Source organism: Crinia signifera, chromosome 5 (genome assembly GCF_055691185.1).
Source record: "Crinia signifera chromosome 5, ASM5569118v1, whole genome shotgun sequence".
In the NCBI taxonomy this organism is placed as follows: Eukaryota; Metazoa; Chordata; class Amphibia; order Anura; family Myobatrachidae; genus Crinia; species Crinia signifera.
Genome location: NC_139221.1, coordinates 84796024 through 84811080, shown reverse-complemented (window position 1 = coordinate 84811080; position 15057 = coordinate 84796024). Strand labels below are relative to the sequence as shown.

The following is a 15057-nucleotide window of genomic DNA, read 5'->3' as shown; positions in this document are numbered from 1 at the left end:
CCAATCAACTCCCAACTGTCTTTTTAAAACACAGCTGATTGGCCGTGCTTTATCTCCTTTTACCTTTTCTCCGCTTTATCTCCAGTTTATCTCTTCTCCAAGCTTAATAAATCTGCCCCACAGAATCATATACACATATCCAGATAATAGTAATACTATTGGAAATAATAATAATAATAATACTTTCACTCATTAAAAATTAGGCAAATGGACAATATAATCATAATCAAAAGTATCGTTATTAATAATTATCAATAAAGATTTTATAATTCGATTTCTAGTCCCCAGAATATATGAGAAGAGGGTACAAGTATATCTATAAAGCAAATCCTCAACTACTCATATGATGTTGGGCAGACTAGATGGGCCAAATGGTTCTTATCTGCCATCAAATTCTATGTTTCTATGATGTTATATTATATTATTAAGTTCCACTCATTCGCTGAAGCCATCCAGATAAAGAGTGTTAAGTTTAAACATCTAGTAGACCTCTTGTTTGCATAATTGTTTATAACGGATATAATTGATATTTGTTCCAGTCCCGTTATTGTTAGGCTTTCTGGGTTATGGTCATGATATTTCAGAAAATGTAGAGAGACACTGTGGGTATGGGCCTTATTCTAGTTCACTCTTTCTGACAAAATCCTTCTTTGATGGACAAAACCATGTGCACTGCTGATGTAACATGTGCAGAGAGAATTAGATTTGGGTGAGTTATTTTGTTACTTTGTTGGCTGCTTTATTTTTACACTGCAATATAGATCTCACTTTGAAGTTAAACCCCACCCAAATCTAATTATATCTGCACAAGTTACATCTTCCCCCCTGCAGTGCACATGGTTTTGTCCATGTAAGAAGGATTTTGTCAGAAAGAGTGAACTAGAATGAGGCCCTTTGTAACTTATTGATTATGTTGCGGCTGTGTTCCATAAATCTGGTTTTCAGGGGATGAGTTGTACGCCCCACATATCGCATCCGCAAGACAATAAATAAATAACATATTGAATCACAATTGATAAAGGATTTAACCTGATAACTCTCTGTATCTCCAATTATTGTTAGCATACGTCTAGGTGGCTCTGGTGTGACTTCTAAAGTTCTAACTGTCCTCCCATGCAGGTAGGGCATGTGTAGGCCTAGCCAACCTGTGGCAAATTTCTAGCCTTAGTGTTCAGAGAAATTGAGGTTGATAGTTAGCATAATTCCTATTTAGTGGGCTTGGTATCTGGCATAATGCATAAGAATCAGTTGAGATGCCCTTGTATATTGTACCAAACCAAGCCTAAGTGTCTATAGTCAACCTGGACTGTTAAACATATAGTAATATAGACAGCCTCCCTCCAACACCAGTTTCTCCAAATAGTTCAACACATGCCCACATTTTCTGTCTTCTGGAGCCTGGGTAATGCATTCTCTATGATAATCACACCCCAACATTTTGCCTTAGGTTGACTCTAGTACTGTACCATCCCCAAGTAAGGATCATTTTTAAAAAGCATCTAATCAGCATCTGTGGCATTACTCCGAATGTCCACCATTGATCTGCTCTAACTGTATTTTTTTACTTACAGGTTAGTGAAATGGAAGTCAACGGCCAGTTTGAATCAGTCTGTGAATCTGTATTTAGTGAATTAGAATCACAGGCAGTGGAGGCCCTGGATCTTCCAATGCCTGGCTGTTTTCGAATGAGAAGCCACAGTTACGTTAGAGCAATTGAAAAAGGGTGTTCTCAGGATGACGACAGTGTTTTGCTTAGACCATCATCACCTCCACGCACACCTACTACAGTGAGGACAATCCAGAGCAGCACCGGTTAGTACTGTCTTATTTCATTTGCAGTTAACCTGGTGTTCAAGATGGCTTTTTATGTGCATAAGGCAGCATTAATAACAAGCGCGTTATGGACAGCTTGAGCTATTAATGTTTTTCATTGCTTAATATGGGACTATTTCAGCCTCAATCACTAGTTCGAGAAAAAGCAGTTGCCTGCCATCAAAAAGTCACCTCCCAGACAGAAAGAATAACCGCTTCATGGCAAATTTGCAAATAGCGTTGCATTCACAGATCCATCCGCAAACACCGAACCATTGAACAGGTATTTTTTTCCATCTGCACCAGTGTAGGGCTTCCACTAATCTGCTACAGAACCAGGCTGGAAGTGGTCATCGCTGACGTCACAGAACCACCTGGAAAAAAAAAACCCCTGGGCACAACTGCATTTTCGTAAACACATCTAGAAAATGCAATTTTCCCACCTAAACTGTGAAAATATGCGCAATGTGAATGTTGCACTTTATTATTATTATTATTATCATCCTTTATTTATATGGTGCCACAAGGGTTCCGCAGCGCCCTATTACAGAGTACACATAATCAAAACAGGAAAAGAGTGACTTACAGTTGAAGATAATACAGGACAAATACAGGGTAAATGATTATAGGAACATCAGCCGATTACTGCAATGTAATTATCCAGGTGGCAGCAAGCAGCATGTTTTAGTGCAGTTGAAGACTACTTAAGTAAGAAATGATAAGCACATGAGGTAAGAGGTCCCTGCTCGTGAGAGCTTACCTTCTATAGAATGCACAGTTGTTCGATTATCGAACGGATTGCAAGTTATCTGATTAGTGATCCGTGCTGATTTAGACCCCCAAGGGCCGAATGTAATAGGATGTGAGAATCTGAAAGTGAGAGACTTTTCCTATTTATTTTAAATGCCAATCATTTATCAGACAAAATCTATCTGGTTTTTCAGTATAAATGATTGCTGCTTTTAAAAAAATGGGAAAAATCTCCCAAAATATCTCTCTTTCTAATTCTTACACCCTATTATATTTGGCATCAACCCCTTTCTCTCTTAAACCTCCCCTGGCTGTAAAATGTAAAAAATATAATAAATGAGTCTATTTTATTCTATGATTGTCATTTACATGAGAATTAAATGTAATGAAGTTACTTTTTGTATATTATATCATATCGGTAAATAGTTTTAGAACATCACGGCCCCTCAAGCTGTGTGTGTTATGTGTCTGCTTAGTAAGTGCCTCTTGTACAATTCCACACTCTAGTCTCGCTCACAGTGTGATGTTTCTTTGTCACATGTTCTCTATTATTCCAAGCAAATGGAACTGGTTTACTTTTTTCAATTTCAGTAAAACAAACGTGTACACCTAATGGTAATATGCAAATGAGAAACTCATATTTAGCAGAAGGGACTGGGAAACTGCATTTAAATGGCAGATTTCCCAGATTTGTTTTCTTATATAAGGGAAAAATGGCTGCTCCCACAGGGGTGTGACTAGCAATCTCCAAGTTACGTCAGCAACTAAACTGGCAAATTATTCATCATCGATGCAATCAACCATAACAGTTTGTACATACCTCTAAATTATTGATATTTTGATATTTTGGAGGGAGTGTCCAGTCTTTCTGACAGTTAGGGTAAAATGTACTAAGATGGGAGTTCTATGTGACATGGGATGTTGCTCTGGGCAACCAATCAGAACCTACTTCTTATTTATTTAGCACCCTCTAGAAGATAAAATAAATGATTATGCAACACACAGCGCTTCCTTACTATAGAGACAGTCTCCATAAACGCCTATTGGGGATAACAGAGAACTATATTGACCTAGAATCATTTTTTTTTCCGTCTGCTAGTTAGAATCTTCCATATAACCAGATCTTTTATCCCTGGACCATAGAATGGAGATAAATGGAGAGAACAGAAAGAAGACATTGGTGCAATACCTCTGATAAAACAAACAAATTTAATTACACATTGCACTTATAATAATTAGACGATGATAATATAGGCATAAAACAATATCCTTGTATCAAATACTGCTGGGCTAACTGCACAGCACTTCTCCTCCAAAATGGCATCACGGGGTGACAGGGAACTCCAAAGAGCCAGCATCGGGGACTCCCACACTATCAAAGGACAGCAGTAACAGGCAGCAGAGTTTCCACAGGATACACACAAACACCCGCTCACCCCTGCTGGCGCTTTTTTCGCAAGAGCTGCCCTTTGTAGTACTAATGGCATATGTTAGAGCATATGCGATTAGTGACTTTGCGGTACTCAGCAAAGGAGGATGGTAAGGGCTGCAGATGATAGTGCATCCCGCCCAGTATCTGATTCATTGCCCATAGCAGCATCCGATGTGAAATAGAACTCCCAGCTTAGAAAATTTCCCTGTAAGACTTTCATAAGGAATACTGGGGTTCTTGTGATGTATGTTCTAGTTACCATGGTGAGAGGGTACCATGAGCCTCTGCCTCTGGTGTGTGTGTGTGTAGCAATGCCGTTGTGGTTCGTAATGGGGAAATGATTTGGGTGTGAGTAGGCATATCCTCCCTCAAGGGGGGTCAGGGGGGGTCATGACAATCTCCCATGTTGCATGGCCATGCCTTATTTATATAAGCTTGTATATTTGCCCTGAGAGGTATAGTTTGTATACAGTATGTGTTGTGTGCACTTTCAAATACTCTATGGTTGTTAAGCATCTCTGCATTTGTCACAAGTGAAAACACTGATAATGTAGTTTATTGCATCTAGGAATGTGATAATTCATAAATTAACTCCTTGTTATCTGCTATGCCTCAAAATGTACTCCCGGAGACATCTTCATCAGTTAGCCCCATTAAGGCTACAGCACTGACATACCACTCACAAAAATCATTGATATCACAGTGGTTAAAAGGGCCTCATCTGTGCTGCTTTATCAGAATGTCATTATCTATGTGTCTAATTCTTAAAATAGCTGGAAGCAAAAGACGGTTCAGCATTTTTTTTTGAAGTCTTGATTATAAGCGCACTGAAGTGTAAGTAATTAGGTAAGCTACTGCATAGAAAAATGTGTTTGACGGAGGTGTAATGTTGTAGCAGCATAGATTATTGTGCAAGTCACCTTACATATATGCTACTTACACGTGTTACTTTTACAGGTGCTACTTTCCTTCTCCAGGTGTTACCCTGGTGCTACTTACACAGGTGTTACTGTGCTTCCACATGTGCTACTTACACAGGTGTTACTTACACAGGTGTTACTGTGCCTCCACATGTGCTACTTACACAGGTGTTACTTACACAGGAGTTACTGTGCTTCCACATGTGCTACTTACACAGGTGATACATGTGCTACTGTACTTATGCTGGCCACACATCGGATCTACATTTCTCCAACCATCCAACTAGTTGGTTGGACTGAAAATCTGGTACTGTATGGAGGCAAATGCCAATAAGCAATTTGCTCAGAAACTCAGGAGAATGGACAAAAAAAGTCAGTGAAATGTTTTAAATTAAATAGGTCCAACTACAGTACATTGTCTGAGAGACAGTTGTTGTGCATTTTCTGATTTGGGAAACAAATGACTTAATTACAAATTACATTTGCTCCTATCCAGTACCAGGTTTTTATTCCATCCAACCAACTAGTTGGATGGTTGGAGGAAAGTTGGTCTGATGTGTGGCCAGCATTACACAGGTCTTTCTTACACAGGTGATACTGTACTTACTCATGTACTACTTACACAGGTGCTGCTGTACTTACACAGGTAGTACTTACACAGGTAGTACTTACACAGGTGCTACTGTACTTACACAGGTACTAATTACACAGGTGCTGCTGTACTTACACACGTAGTACTTACACAGGTGCTACTGTACTTACACAGGTACTAATTACACATGTTGTTTTCAGCTGAATCAAAGCAATATATCAGCTAGATCGTTCAGATCATACAGCCAATCTGCACAATCCGATGGTTGCATGCAATGTCTTCCTGCTGGTAGTGCTTCACAGCCACCCAGACAGTGGGCGGTATTCAATGTGAATACCTGCGAGGTGCAGCGAATCCTTTTTTGGATTCGCTGCACATTCGCCACGTTCCGGAGCCGGCGGGCTCCGGTATTCAACGAGTCAGGGGCAGCGAGCCCCTGACTGGCGAATATGAGCTCCTGCGGCGATTGCCGCAGGGAGCCTCAGGACGGTGCCAGGCAGAGAGATGGTAGTCTCTCTGCCTAGCCCAGAGCTTTGTGGGGGGTTAGGTGTGCTCCCCGGGTGCCAGGCAGCACAGGCTGCCCCCCCCGGGGTTGCCAGCAGGCAAGCGTATATTCACTACACACGATCAAAATGATCGTGCAGTGAATATATGAATATGTAATGAGCGGCTCCGCTCTGGCGCCACCTGCTGGATGCTGTGTAAAAAAAAAATAAAAAAAAAATATTATTTTTAAAATTAAATATATATTCATGTGCTTACAGCACATGAATAAAAATAGCATGCCCCTCCTCAGAATAAAATTCCTGATTTTTTGACACCAAATGTAAAAAACAAAACACTTTATTTTAAAAGTTCACATTCCACTTCACCATAAAAAGATAGCGATTGCTACTCGGTGAATCATGGTGAAAAAAACCTAGAAATGTATTCGCCATGTGGTCATTGAATAGGGTGATTCACCGTTTTTGACAGAAATTCGCCAAACAGCACAAATTCGCCATAAAAACCTGGCGAATCAGGCTCATTGAATACCGCCCAGTGTTGCGTGCAGCTCTGTGCAGTGTAATGAAGGACGGAACAAGGAATTGTTCCCGTTCTGTCCTTCATTACATCAATCTGATGTGCACACAGTACGATATGTTGCCAAGTATATCATCCCAGTAACATTGGTTTGCAGGAATCGATGACCTGCAAACCGGATTTGTTCTAGGGAACAGGATTACCACCTAGCAACAGGAGGTGGGTTAAACAGCAAGGAAATTCTTACCAAGGTGTGGAAGAGGAGAACTAGGTGCTGATGTGAGGTGCTTTTACCACAATTTAGCTGCTGCTTGGGTGAGGTGTATAGTAAACCTCTAGGCCAAATAGCATAAAACCATGTATATAGATACCTATATAAAGAAGCAGCGCTATTATTGTGAACAAATTAATTAGTTGGGATTGCCTGAAAGAAATATACAATTTATTTAAAAAGGATACATTTAAACATTAAAAACAATTCATAATTGCTACATGCCAGCAGCCTCGTATTTGTGATAGTTAATTGGCCAATTTTCAAGTCCTCTAGAAAGGCAAGGGGCAATTTTGTGGAACCACAGCTTAGTGACAGTTTGTAAAGTCTCACCATCTTTTGTGGGTTTTTTCCCAGATAGGGTCCAGTTGTCCTCACTAGAATGCGGTTGTGCTGTGATGGTAATAGGCCGCTGGAGAAAGATCTAGGACCTTGTGGGGCTTCCCAATCAGGTGGATGGTGCTTTTAGTTGAAGCAGTGCTGGGTGTCCAATTCAAAAACATGTTTGCCAAATGGAGGATGAGAGGTGATGCCAATGTTGGTCACTGGAGGTCTGCTCAGGTAGGCACCAACGCATTTCACTAAGCTCTGTCAGCTTTTTCAAGGTGAAACAGCAAGCCCCCCGAAATTCGCTTAGGGAGAAGAAAGTGAAATAAATGTCACTGTCCTCTCCCTGGATAGCTCCAGCGCTGCCTGGGGGCGCGCACGTACCCCCAGCGCTCAGAGTTTTCGGAAGCTCACTGGTGACAAACCTGTTCTTAAAGCATAAAGGAAGGCAGTATGACCTTCTGGCTTAGTTACTCCTAGATCCATCACTAAGAAAAGCACAAACCAGTAGTGCCTTGAAACCATGAATTATTTATTAAACTTAAAACAGGCAGCCCTTTCATGTAACTGGGCTATCAAGATCAGTTCACGAACTTAACGGTTTAAGTAGTAGTAGTAGAAACTAAATTTGAAACAGGTAGAGTCCGGTAGAACATCAGGCTTAACGCTTGATGGAAGAATTTAGTCTGTGCGCCTTAGGGAACAAAAGAGGGTAAGATCAATATCCAGCAGATTTCTCAGAGGAAACAACAGAGCTAGCAACATTTGGAGCAAACCAAGGGTGGGAAGGGTGACAGCTGTTGCTAGGTAGCAATCCTGTTGCCTAGAACATATCCAGTTTGCAGGTCATATATTCCTGCAAACTAGTGTTTTGTTCTTCGGGAGGCTTGCCACCTAGCAACAGCAGGTGGGCAGACTACCACATACCTGGTGGCTGCTCTGAGAAACTCAATCTTTTGTAGATCAGTTGGTCTCCAATAATGTTTTGCGAATGTATGCCCAGAGGACCATCTTGCCACTCGCATAATTGATTGCAGAGGAATGTCTTTAGCAGCCGCTCTAGTTGCAGCTGTTCCCCATAGGGAATGGCTTTTGAACTGGTCTGTATTTTTACCCGCTTGCCTCATAGAGGCTTGCTTCTGATGGTGGAGGAGTTATCGAGTGATAATGTTTTCTACAGGTGATGAAGAGTTGGGTGATATTGTCTCTAACTGGTGCCCTTAATGTAAGGTAAACTGTTAAGCATGAAGGCACACATATATTAGGCTCTGTGGGATCTTTTATGATCTATCGAATTACAATATTGTGGTATTGAAAGAAGAGGTTTTTGTATGCCCCTTAAGGATGATATGGTATCCCATTGGGGTACGTGACAGCCAAGGGTCTGAAATGTGGAGGAGGGTTAGTTCAGCCCCTCCTGCTGCTATAGCCAGAGCTAGTAATTGCGGCCTCTCTTGGAGGTGTTTGCAGATGATGTTCTAGGGGCGTAGTTTGTTCTGTTACCGAAGCCTCCTGTGTGGGCTCTTCTTGTGCCATTGAATTCTCTTGGGGACAGGGTCTTGTAAACTGCTTGTTCCCTTTTTTGAGGTCTGAAAACGATTTAAGAGCCTTATGACGTATTTTAACTTTCTCTATGAACTGGGGACTGAAAAGGGTGGCATTGTCTAAATTCAGGAATTCTAGTGACTTGCTAGGCTTGCGGTAGTGAGCCATCTGGATCTGCGGATATTAGTGATGTGATTCAGGCCTGTCCTATAATCAGTGTTGCTCTGTTAATGGCCTTAAGTAAAGCAAGTTTAGATGCCACTAATGTGTCTAGGGAGATGCTAGAGTCCCCTTCTCTTTCTGCTTTGTCTAGAACATATAAGAGGGGACCGGCTGACTGTGTCTGCTATTTTATACTGTATGTTTCTTAAAGTATGGTCAGTGGGGTCATTATGTCTTTTTTTACCCACTATGGATGTTACAGCTTTGTCAATACCATGTGCAAATAGCGCAGGAACGTCTGGTAACCGTGTATAGGAGCGCAACACTAGCTCATCCTCTTTAATCAGTGTTGCCCTAAATGCCAGCTAAGCAAACTTTTGGACTTCGGATTCGTGCTTTACTGCCCAGTGAGTGGCATATACTGTAGCTTAGGTGGAGGGGTTTTCCCCACAAGGGCCACTCTAGCCATTTGTTTGTCACTATATTCGTGACGCTGGGAAGAAGCTGATGATCTGGTTTCTTCTTCCAATTCCCAATCCGCTGAGGGAGAGGGACAATTTTCCCTATGGGAAGAATATGGTTGTTTGGTATATGACCCTCTGTACTGAGGTTGGGTATCTTCGGGCTGCCTGTGTCAGGCAGGAAACTTTTACCAGCTACAGGAGAGGTTTGCTTGCTCCAAGCACTATTAGGTTGTCTGCTACGGACAATAACTGGAAAGGGGGGAAAATCACCTGAACAGGTCCCTTGTTATAAGACTTATGGGGTGAAATTTAATAGTATGAGAGAATTAGAAAGTGAGAGGTTTTTGTAAGAAATCAGGATCACATGCAGATCGCACAGGTTTTTTACCATGCAATCCTGATGCACGCTCCCAGGACAGCACAAATCGAAACCCAGATAAACAGTGCAGCAATGACTATATAGTGCAAATCTAATGCAGGTTGTATGAATTGTATGTAAATAGTACAGAGTTAACAAAGATTGTAAAGCAATCAAATCTTAAGTCAAATAGCAAAGGAATCTCAGCATTACTTTTGTCTGTCTTTTTTAACTCTTTCCTGTAAGAAAAGGGGCTCCCTGAGGTGGGGGATGACCCTGCATTCTGCTGAGGAAATTCCCTTTCCTCAGAGTCAGATGAGTCAGAGTCAATGACACTTCTGACTGACTTTCTCTTTGTTATAATTATTTCCTCAGAAGAGGATGAAGAGGAGGAAGAGTGAGGCTGTGCCCTTTTGTTGGCTGTTCTTCCCCCCATACTGCTAGCCATGGAGGAAAATGACAGTGAATCTGTTGCTGAGACAGAGACACTGTTCTCCATGCCAGTGCTGACAGTAAAATCAAGAAAAATTAGAGCTTGGGGTGGGCACTGGAGCTGTGCAGGGAGAGGACAGTGACATTTCTTTCACCTTCCCTCAGCGAATTTCGTGAGGCTTGCTGCCTAACCCACCTGCTGTTGCTACTGTAGGCGGCAAGCCTCCTGAAGAACAAATACATAGCTTAGTGTGTACCCTTCTCTAAAATGTGAGAGCAAAAGTATTGATTGATTTACTCAGCTTCAGGCTTAACAGAGGCAATGATTCTTCTTTGTGTCTTGTCTTTCCATGGAGACCCCATTAGCTATATTGAAGTGAGAATTATACACTAACACAAATGTGATAACAGGCTTATTACTAGGCATAAAAAGGTCAACAAACAGACCCTTCAAACAGACTGACAGCCTCGACAAATACATGCCCCATACAAAGGTACAAATAACACTAGAAAAGCAAAAATGATTTGTACTTATTATAGCAATACTGGTAGATTATGGTTTTACTATAATACTACTAGAATTGCTATAATATGCACACATCAGGTTTGTTTTTATAGTCATTGGTGTAGCTACTGTAAGGCAGACCCTGCTGCCACTTGGGGGAGCGAGCATCAGTGGGGTCTGTGGGGGCGCCGGCACCTGCCCGGCGCACTGACATTAGCTGCCTGAGCTGACACAGGAGGAGAGTCAGCAACAGTGGCATAATAATGGTAGAGAATGGCAGGCGGCTTGGGAGAGCAATCGGTGACAGAGTTTGTGGGGTCGAGTGGGACTCCCTGGGCTGCCAGTGTAGTGCTCGCCTCCGCAGTTCCTCTCATGGCTGTGAGCAGGGAGGAGGGGTTACTTCATCTTCCTGTCAGTGCAGCAGCGGCTGGCGTCTACCCCCCCCCCCCCTCCTTCCTGCCAGAGTGCAGAGAGGCCACTGGCTTCTCCTTCTTTTAAGTGTCAGGCTGGCCTGGGAGAAAGGTGGTCTGTCCCCCAATCTGTTACATCTTGCTGCTGCAAGCTATTACACACACCACGGTCTGGCCGCATCCTAGAACCTGACTGGACCTATAGCTTCCCCACAGTAGCTGAGCTCAGCTCCCAGTCCGTCCCTGCACTTTCATGATGTCTGCCGAGTGGGGAGGAGCAGACAGCCAGGCATCCATCGGTCCGTGGAGAGGAGGAGCCAGCCAGGAAAAAGAGTCTGAGAGCTAAGGTACATTTGTTTATTCATAAATACATGCTATGGTTGCACATAAATGGAAAGGCCAGCTGCAAATACAATGCATATTTTTTTTACAGGAAACCATAGTATTATAATAATAAAAGTTGGGTACTTGTGTAATAGCACGGTTCCCGGCTAAGCTACGTTTTCAGCGTAGCCCAACGGCTGCCTAGCGTAGTTAGGGTAGTTAGCGTAGGGACTCCTCGGCAGCCCGGCTCTGTCCCCAGTGTCCATAGCTCTGTCCCCAGCATCCATGGCTCTGTCCCCGTCGTCCATGGCAAGCCTAGTGAGCGCCTCTCACACAGCGCCAATAACTGCCAGATCCCCTGTGCTGGTGGAAGCTGGCGGAGAGGGTATCATGCGGGCGCCAGCAGAGAGGCGCTCCAGCTGTCTGAGACGCAGGTGCATCTCAGACGCTCCTGCATCTCAGTAATTATTGCGTCAGGGTACAGCAACCCTGCTGACTCGGTTAGGGGTTCGGTCGCACGTGCATCTCCTCCACAAAGGGGGTATGCGGGCGCAAGTGTGTCTTATGCACAATAAAGGAGGCATTTGCCAGTGCTCCATGTTACATACTGACAAATGTGTCCTTTTCAAACCCCCACTATCCACGCCAGCTCGAAGCGTGGTTAGCGCAGCGAGCCCCACGAGGGGACGCAGAACACATGTGAAGTAATCCGCGTCCCGCGCTCGCCACGCTTCGGGCTCGGTGGCTCCCTGCGCTCGCCCCACTTTATAAAATCAACTCCACTCCTCCCCTCCCTGCAGCCTATCCCTAAACTAACTAGTGCCTAAACCAAACCCCCCACCCACCCCAGGCGCCGGCTAGCTTGTCCCACATACTTACTGATTGGGATCCCAGCTGTCATTATTCTGGCATCAGGATCCTGATCTATTCAGAGTTTTGATGCCGGTATTTTCAAGACATCAGGCCATATTGCAATAAGATCTCCTGTTCCCTTCCTGCATTTTCCCCTGTGGTGTGTGTAAAATGGGCATTATGTTGTGTGGCATAATGTGTTATAGGCATTACAGTGTGTGGCATAATGTGTAATGGGCATTGCATTGTGTGGCATAATGTGTTATGGGCATGACAATGTGTGGTATAATGTGTAATGGGCATTACGGTGTATGTCAATGTGTAATGGGCATTACATTGTGTGGCATAATGTATTATAGGCATTACGGTGTGTGGCATAATGTGTAATGAGCATTGCATTGTGTGGTATAATGTGTTATGGGCATTACAGTGTGTGAAATAATGTGTTATGGGCATTACGTTTCGTGGTATAATGTGTAATGGGCATTATGGTGTATGTCAATGTGTAATGGGCATTACGGTGTGTTACAATGTGTAATGGGCATTACGTCTGGCATAATGTGTTATGAGCATAAAGGTGTTTGGCATAATGTGTAGAAAAAGATGGAGCAAAAATGACAAAAAAAGGGCCATGAGTCGGGCATTTATTTTTCCTGTGGTGGCTAAAGTTTGAATGTGTAGGTTGTAAAACGGGTATAAAGTGATTTTTTCTGGCAAGTCCACACCCCTTGCAGCAATTCCACAAACCTGTTTTTCAGAATGTGTACCCCATAGGTATGTGGGAATGGTTTATTTTAAGAATATCTATGAGGGCACCATTTTTACTGTTCACACTGGGAGCCATATCGCTCAGAAACAGCCCTGTTTATTTGACCAAAATGCTATGGGGAGGGGGCGCCAGGAACTTTTTGGCAGGGGGAAGCAAAATTTCTAGTTACGCCACTGTTAGAGGTATTTGTACCTTCATACGGCGCATGCATGTAGTAGTGCACTTAGGAGGCTGTCAGTCTGTTTGAAGGGTCCGTTTGTTGACCTTTTTATGCCTAGTAATAAGCCTGTTATCGCATTATCCAAATAAGGTTCAATAAACCGTTCAAATAACAGGCTATTACCCAGGCAATATATTTATTAACTCTCATGCCAAGATCCAGTAATGCCCCTGAAAGACAACAGCAGTGTAATTAGGAATTAATGAATATGATACATGAATAACGTAATAAAAAAGAAAACAGACACAACGATATTTAAGGAAGCAGAGTGTCCCCAATACTAATTATATGCATGTTTGTTGCTTATTGATCTGCATCTTAGGAAGAGTTAACATTCCGGCTCAGTGAAATCAATAAGATAGCTGAAGGTGAAGTAGAAAGGAGGGAGACCGTTCAGTGAAGATTTCGGGTCTTGTTCAAGTGACTGAATTAGTAATTTTATTATGTCCATAGAAACATTTTCTTCCTCTCATTGGTAGAAACATTTATAAATGATCCATACTTAATAAGCATCTGAATGAGACTATTTTCTCATTTGCATTCTCTTCATCATACAGCGATGATGACAATGACTAACCATGCCAAACACATTCAGCATGGCGGATACAGCAGATGTTGTTTTGGTACGATGTGATACTGAGATAACATATGAATGGTGCTCGCACTGCTGAGAATTAACTTCTCTTTCCTGTCAATAGTTCTGTGTAAAAGAGGGGCCATGTTGGTAATAGCTGTTCTCTTCCCTAGCCTCCTATATATGCAATATTCATGACATAAGTCGTTAGGCTGGATGTGCTGTTTGTTGTTTTCATTTGTGTACATTTACACAATGAACACAATGACCATGTGAAAGCGTATTCACAATGAACACGTGGAAGCTTTAATATGTTTATTGAGAGTGGATATTAAGAGTGTAGAAAGCCGCCATTTACAATATGTAGTTCAAAAATAAAATTTGAAAGCAAATACCAAATTTAATGAAAGACTATCTATTGGTTATTTAAATTGTGTAGGTGATTGTGATTATATTGTGCTCATAACTATACGACTTTAAATGCTTCTTGTCAATTTCGATTCAATGTATAAATGAAACGTCGGTAAGACATTTATCGGTACCTGGAAAGCCATAGACATAGAAAGGACGGCATAGAAGGAAAGGCAGACGTTCTACTGCCATGTGGATCAATATGTCAGTGACCTAAAAATATGTTTTGTTTTCTCCTCACCGAGTGTGAAATGGGCATCATCTAATGACTCCGCTTGCTGCCGTGTGGGTGTGTTACAATTCTTTGAAGGTGTTGAGCTGCAAATGCATTTCCCACTCTCTAGAGAACACCATCAGTAATAGATGATAGATAGCTGACTGAACTGTTTTTTATTTGTCTGAGGGTTTTTTTCTTTAAAAAAAAAAATGAATTTCAAAATCTACCATGAAATCTGGCATACTGATTTACAGAGAAGCAGTAACATGTCATATTTAATAATATATGTAGACAGAAGTAGCTGTGCTCCGAATCCAGCTCCATGAATAATTTCATCTAAATCAGCGGTATTCACACATTGAGTCTGTGAAGAGTTCTTAAAAAAGAAAAGCACTGTAAATACATTATATGAAACCCTAACATACTACATACAACTACATACATATAACATACAACACTCTGGGCGAGATGTACTAACTAAGCCTTAAAAAGTGATAAAGTGGATAGTGATAAACCTCCAACCAATCAGCTACTATCTGTCATTTTTCAAACCCAGCCTGTGACATGGCAGTTAGGAGCTGTTTGGCTGGTGGTTTTTCACTTTCCATTTTATCACTTTTCAAGCTTAGTACATCTGGGCCTCTGTCATTCAACTCCCAAAACCCTCCACCCAGTGGTGTATCTGCA

General features: G+C 42.2%; 1 protein-coding gene across 5 annotated transcripts in view; it reads left to right on the top strand.

Annotated features, from left to right (window-relative positions):
* The window catches only part of DLGAP1 (DLG associated protein 1), a 519677-nt gene that overhangs the window by 362270 nt on the left and 142350 nt on the right, over positions 1–15057 (top strand). For all 5 annotated transcript variants that reach the window (XM_083187577.1, XM_083187573.1, XM_083187574.1 and 2 more), the window contains one exon: positions 1572–1812. In XM_083187577.1, coding sequence (XP_083043703.1) covers positions 1572–1812 — 241 coding nt within the window. The remainder of the gene's footprint in view (positions 1–1571; positions 1813–15057) is intronic.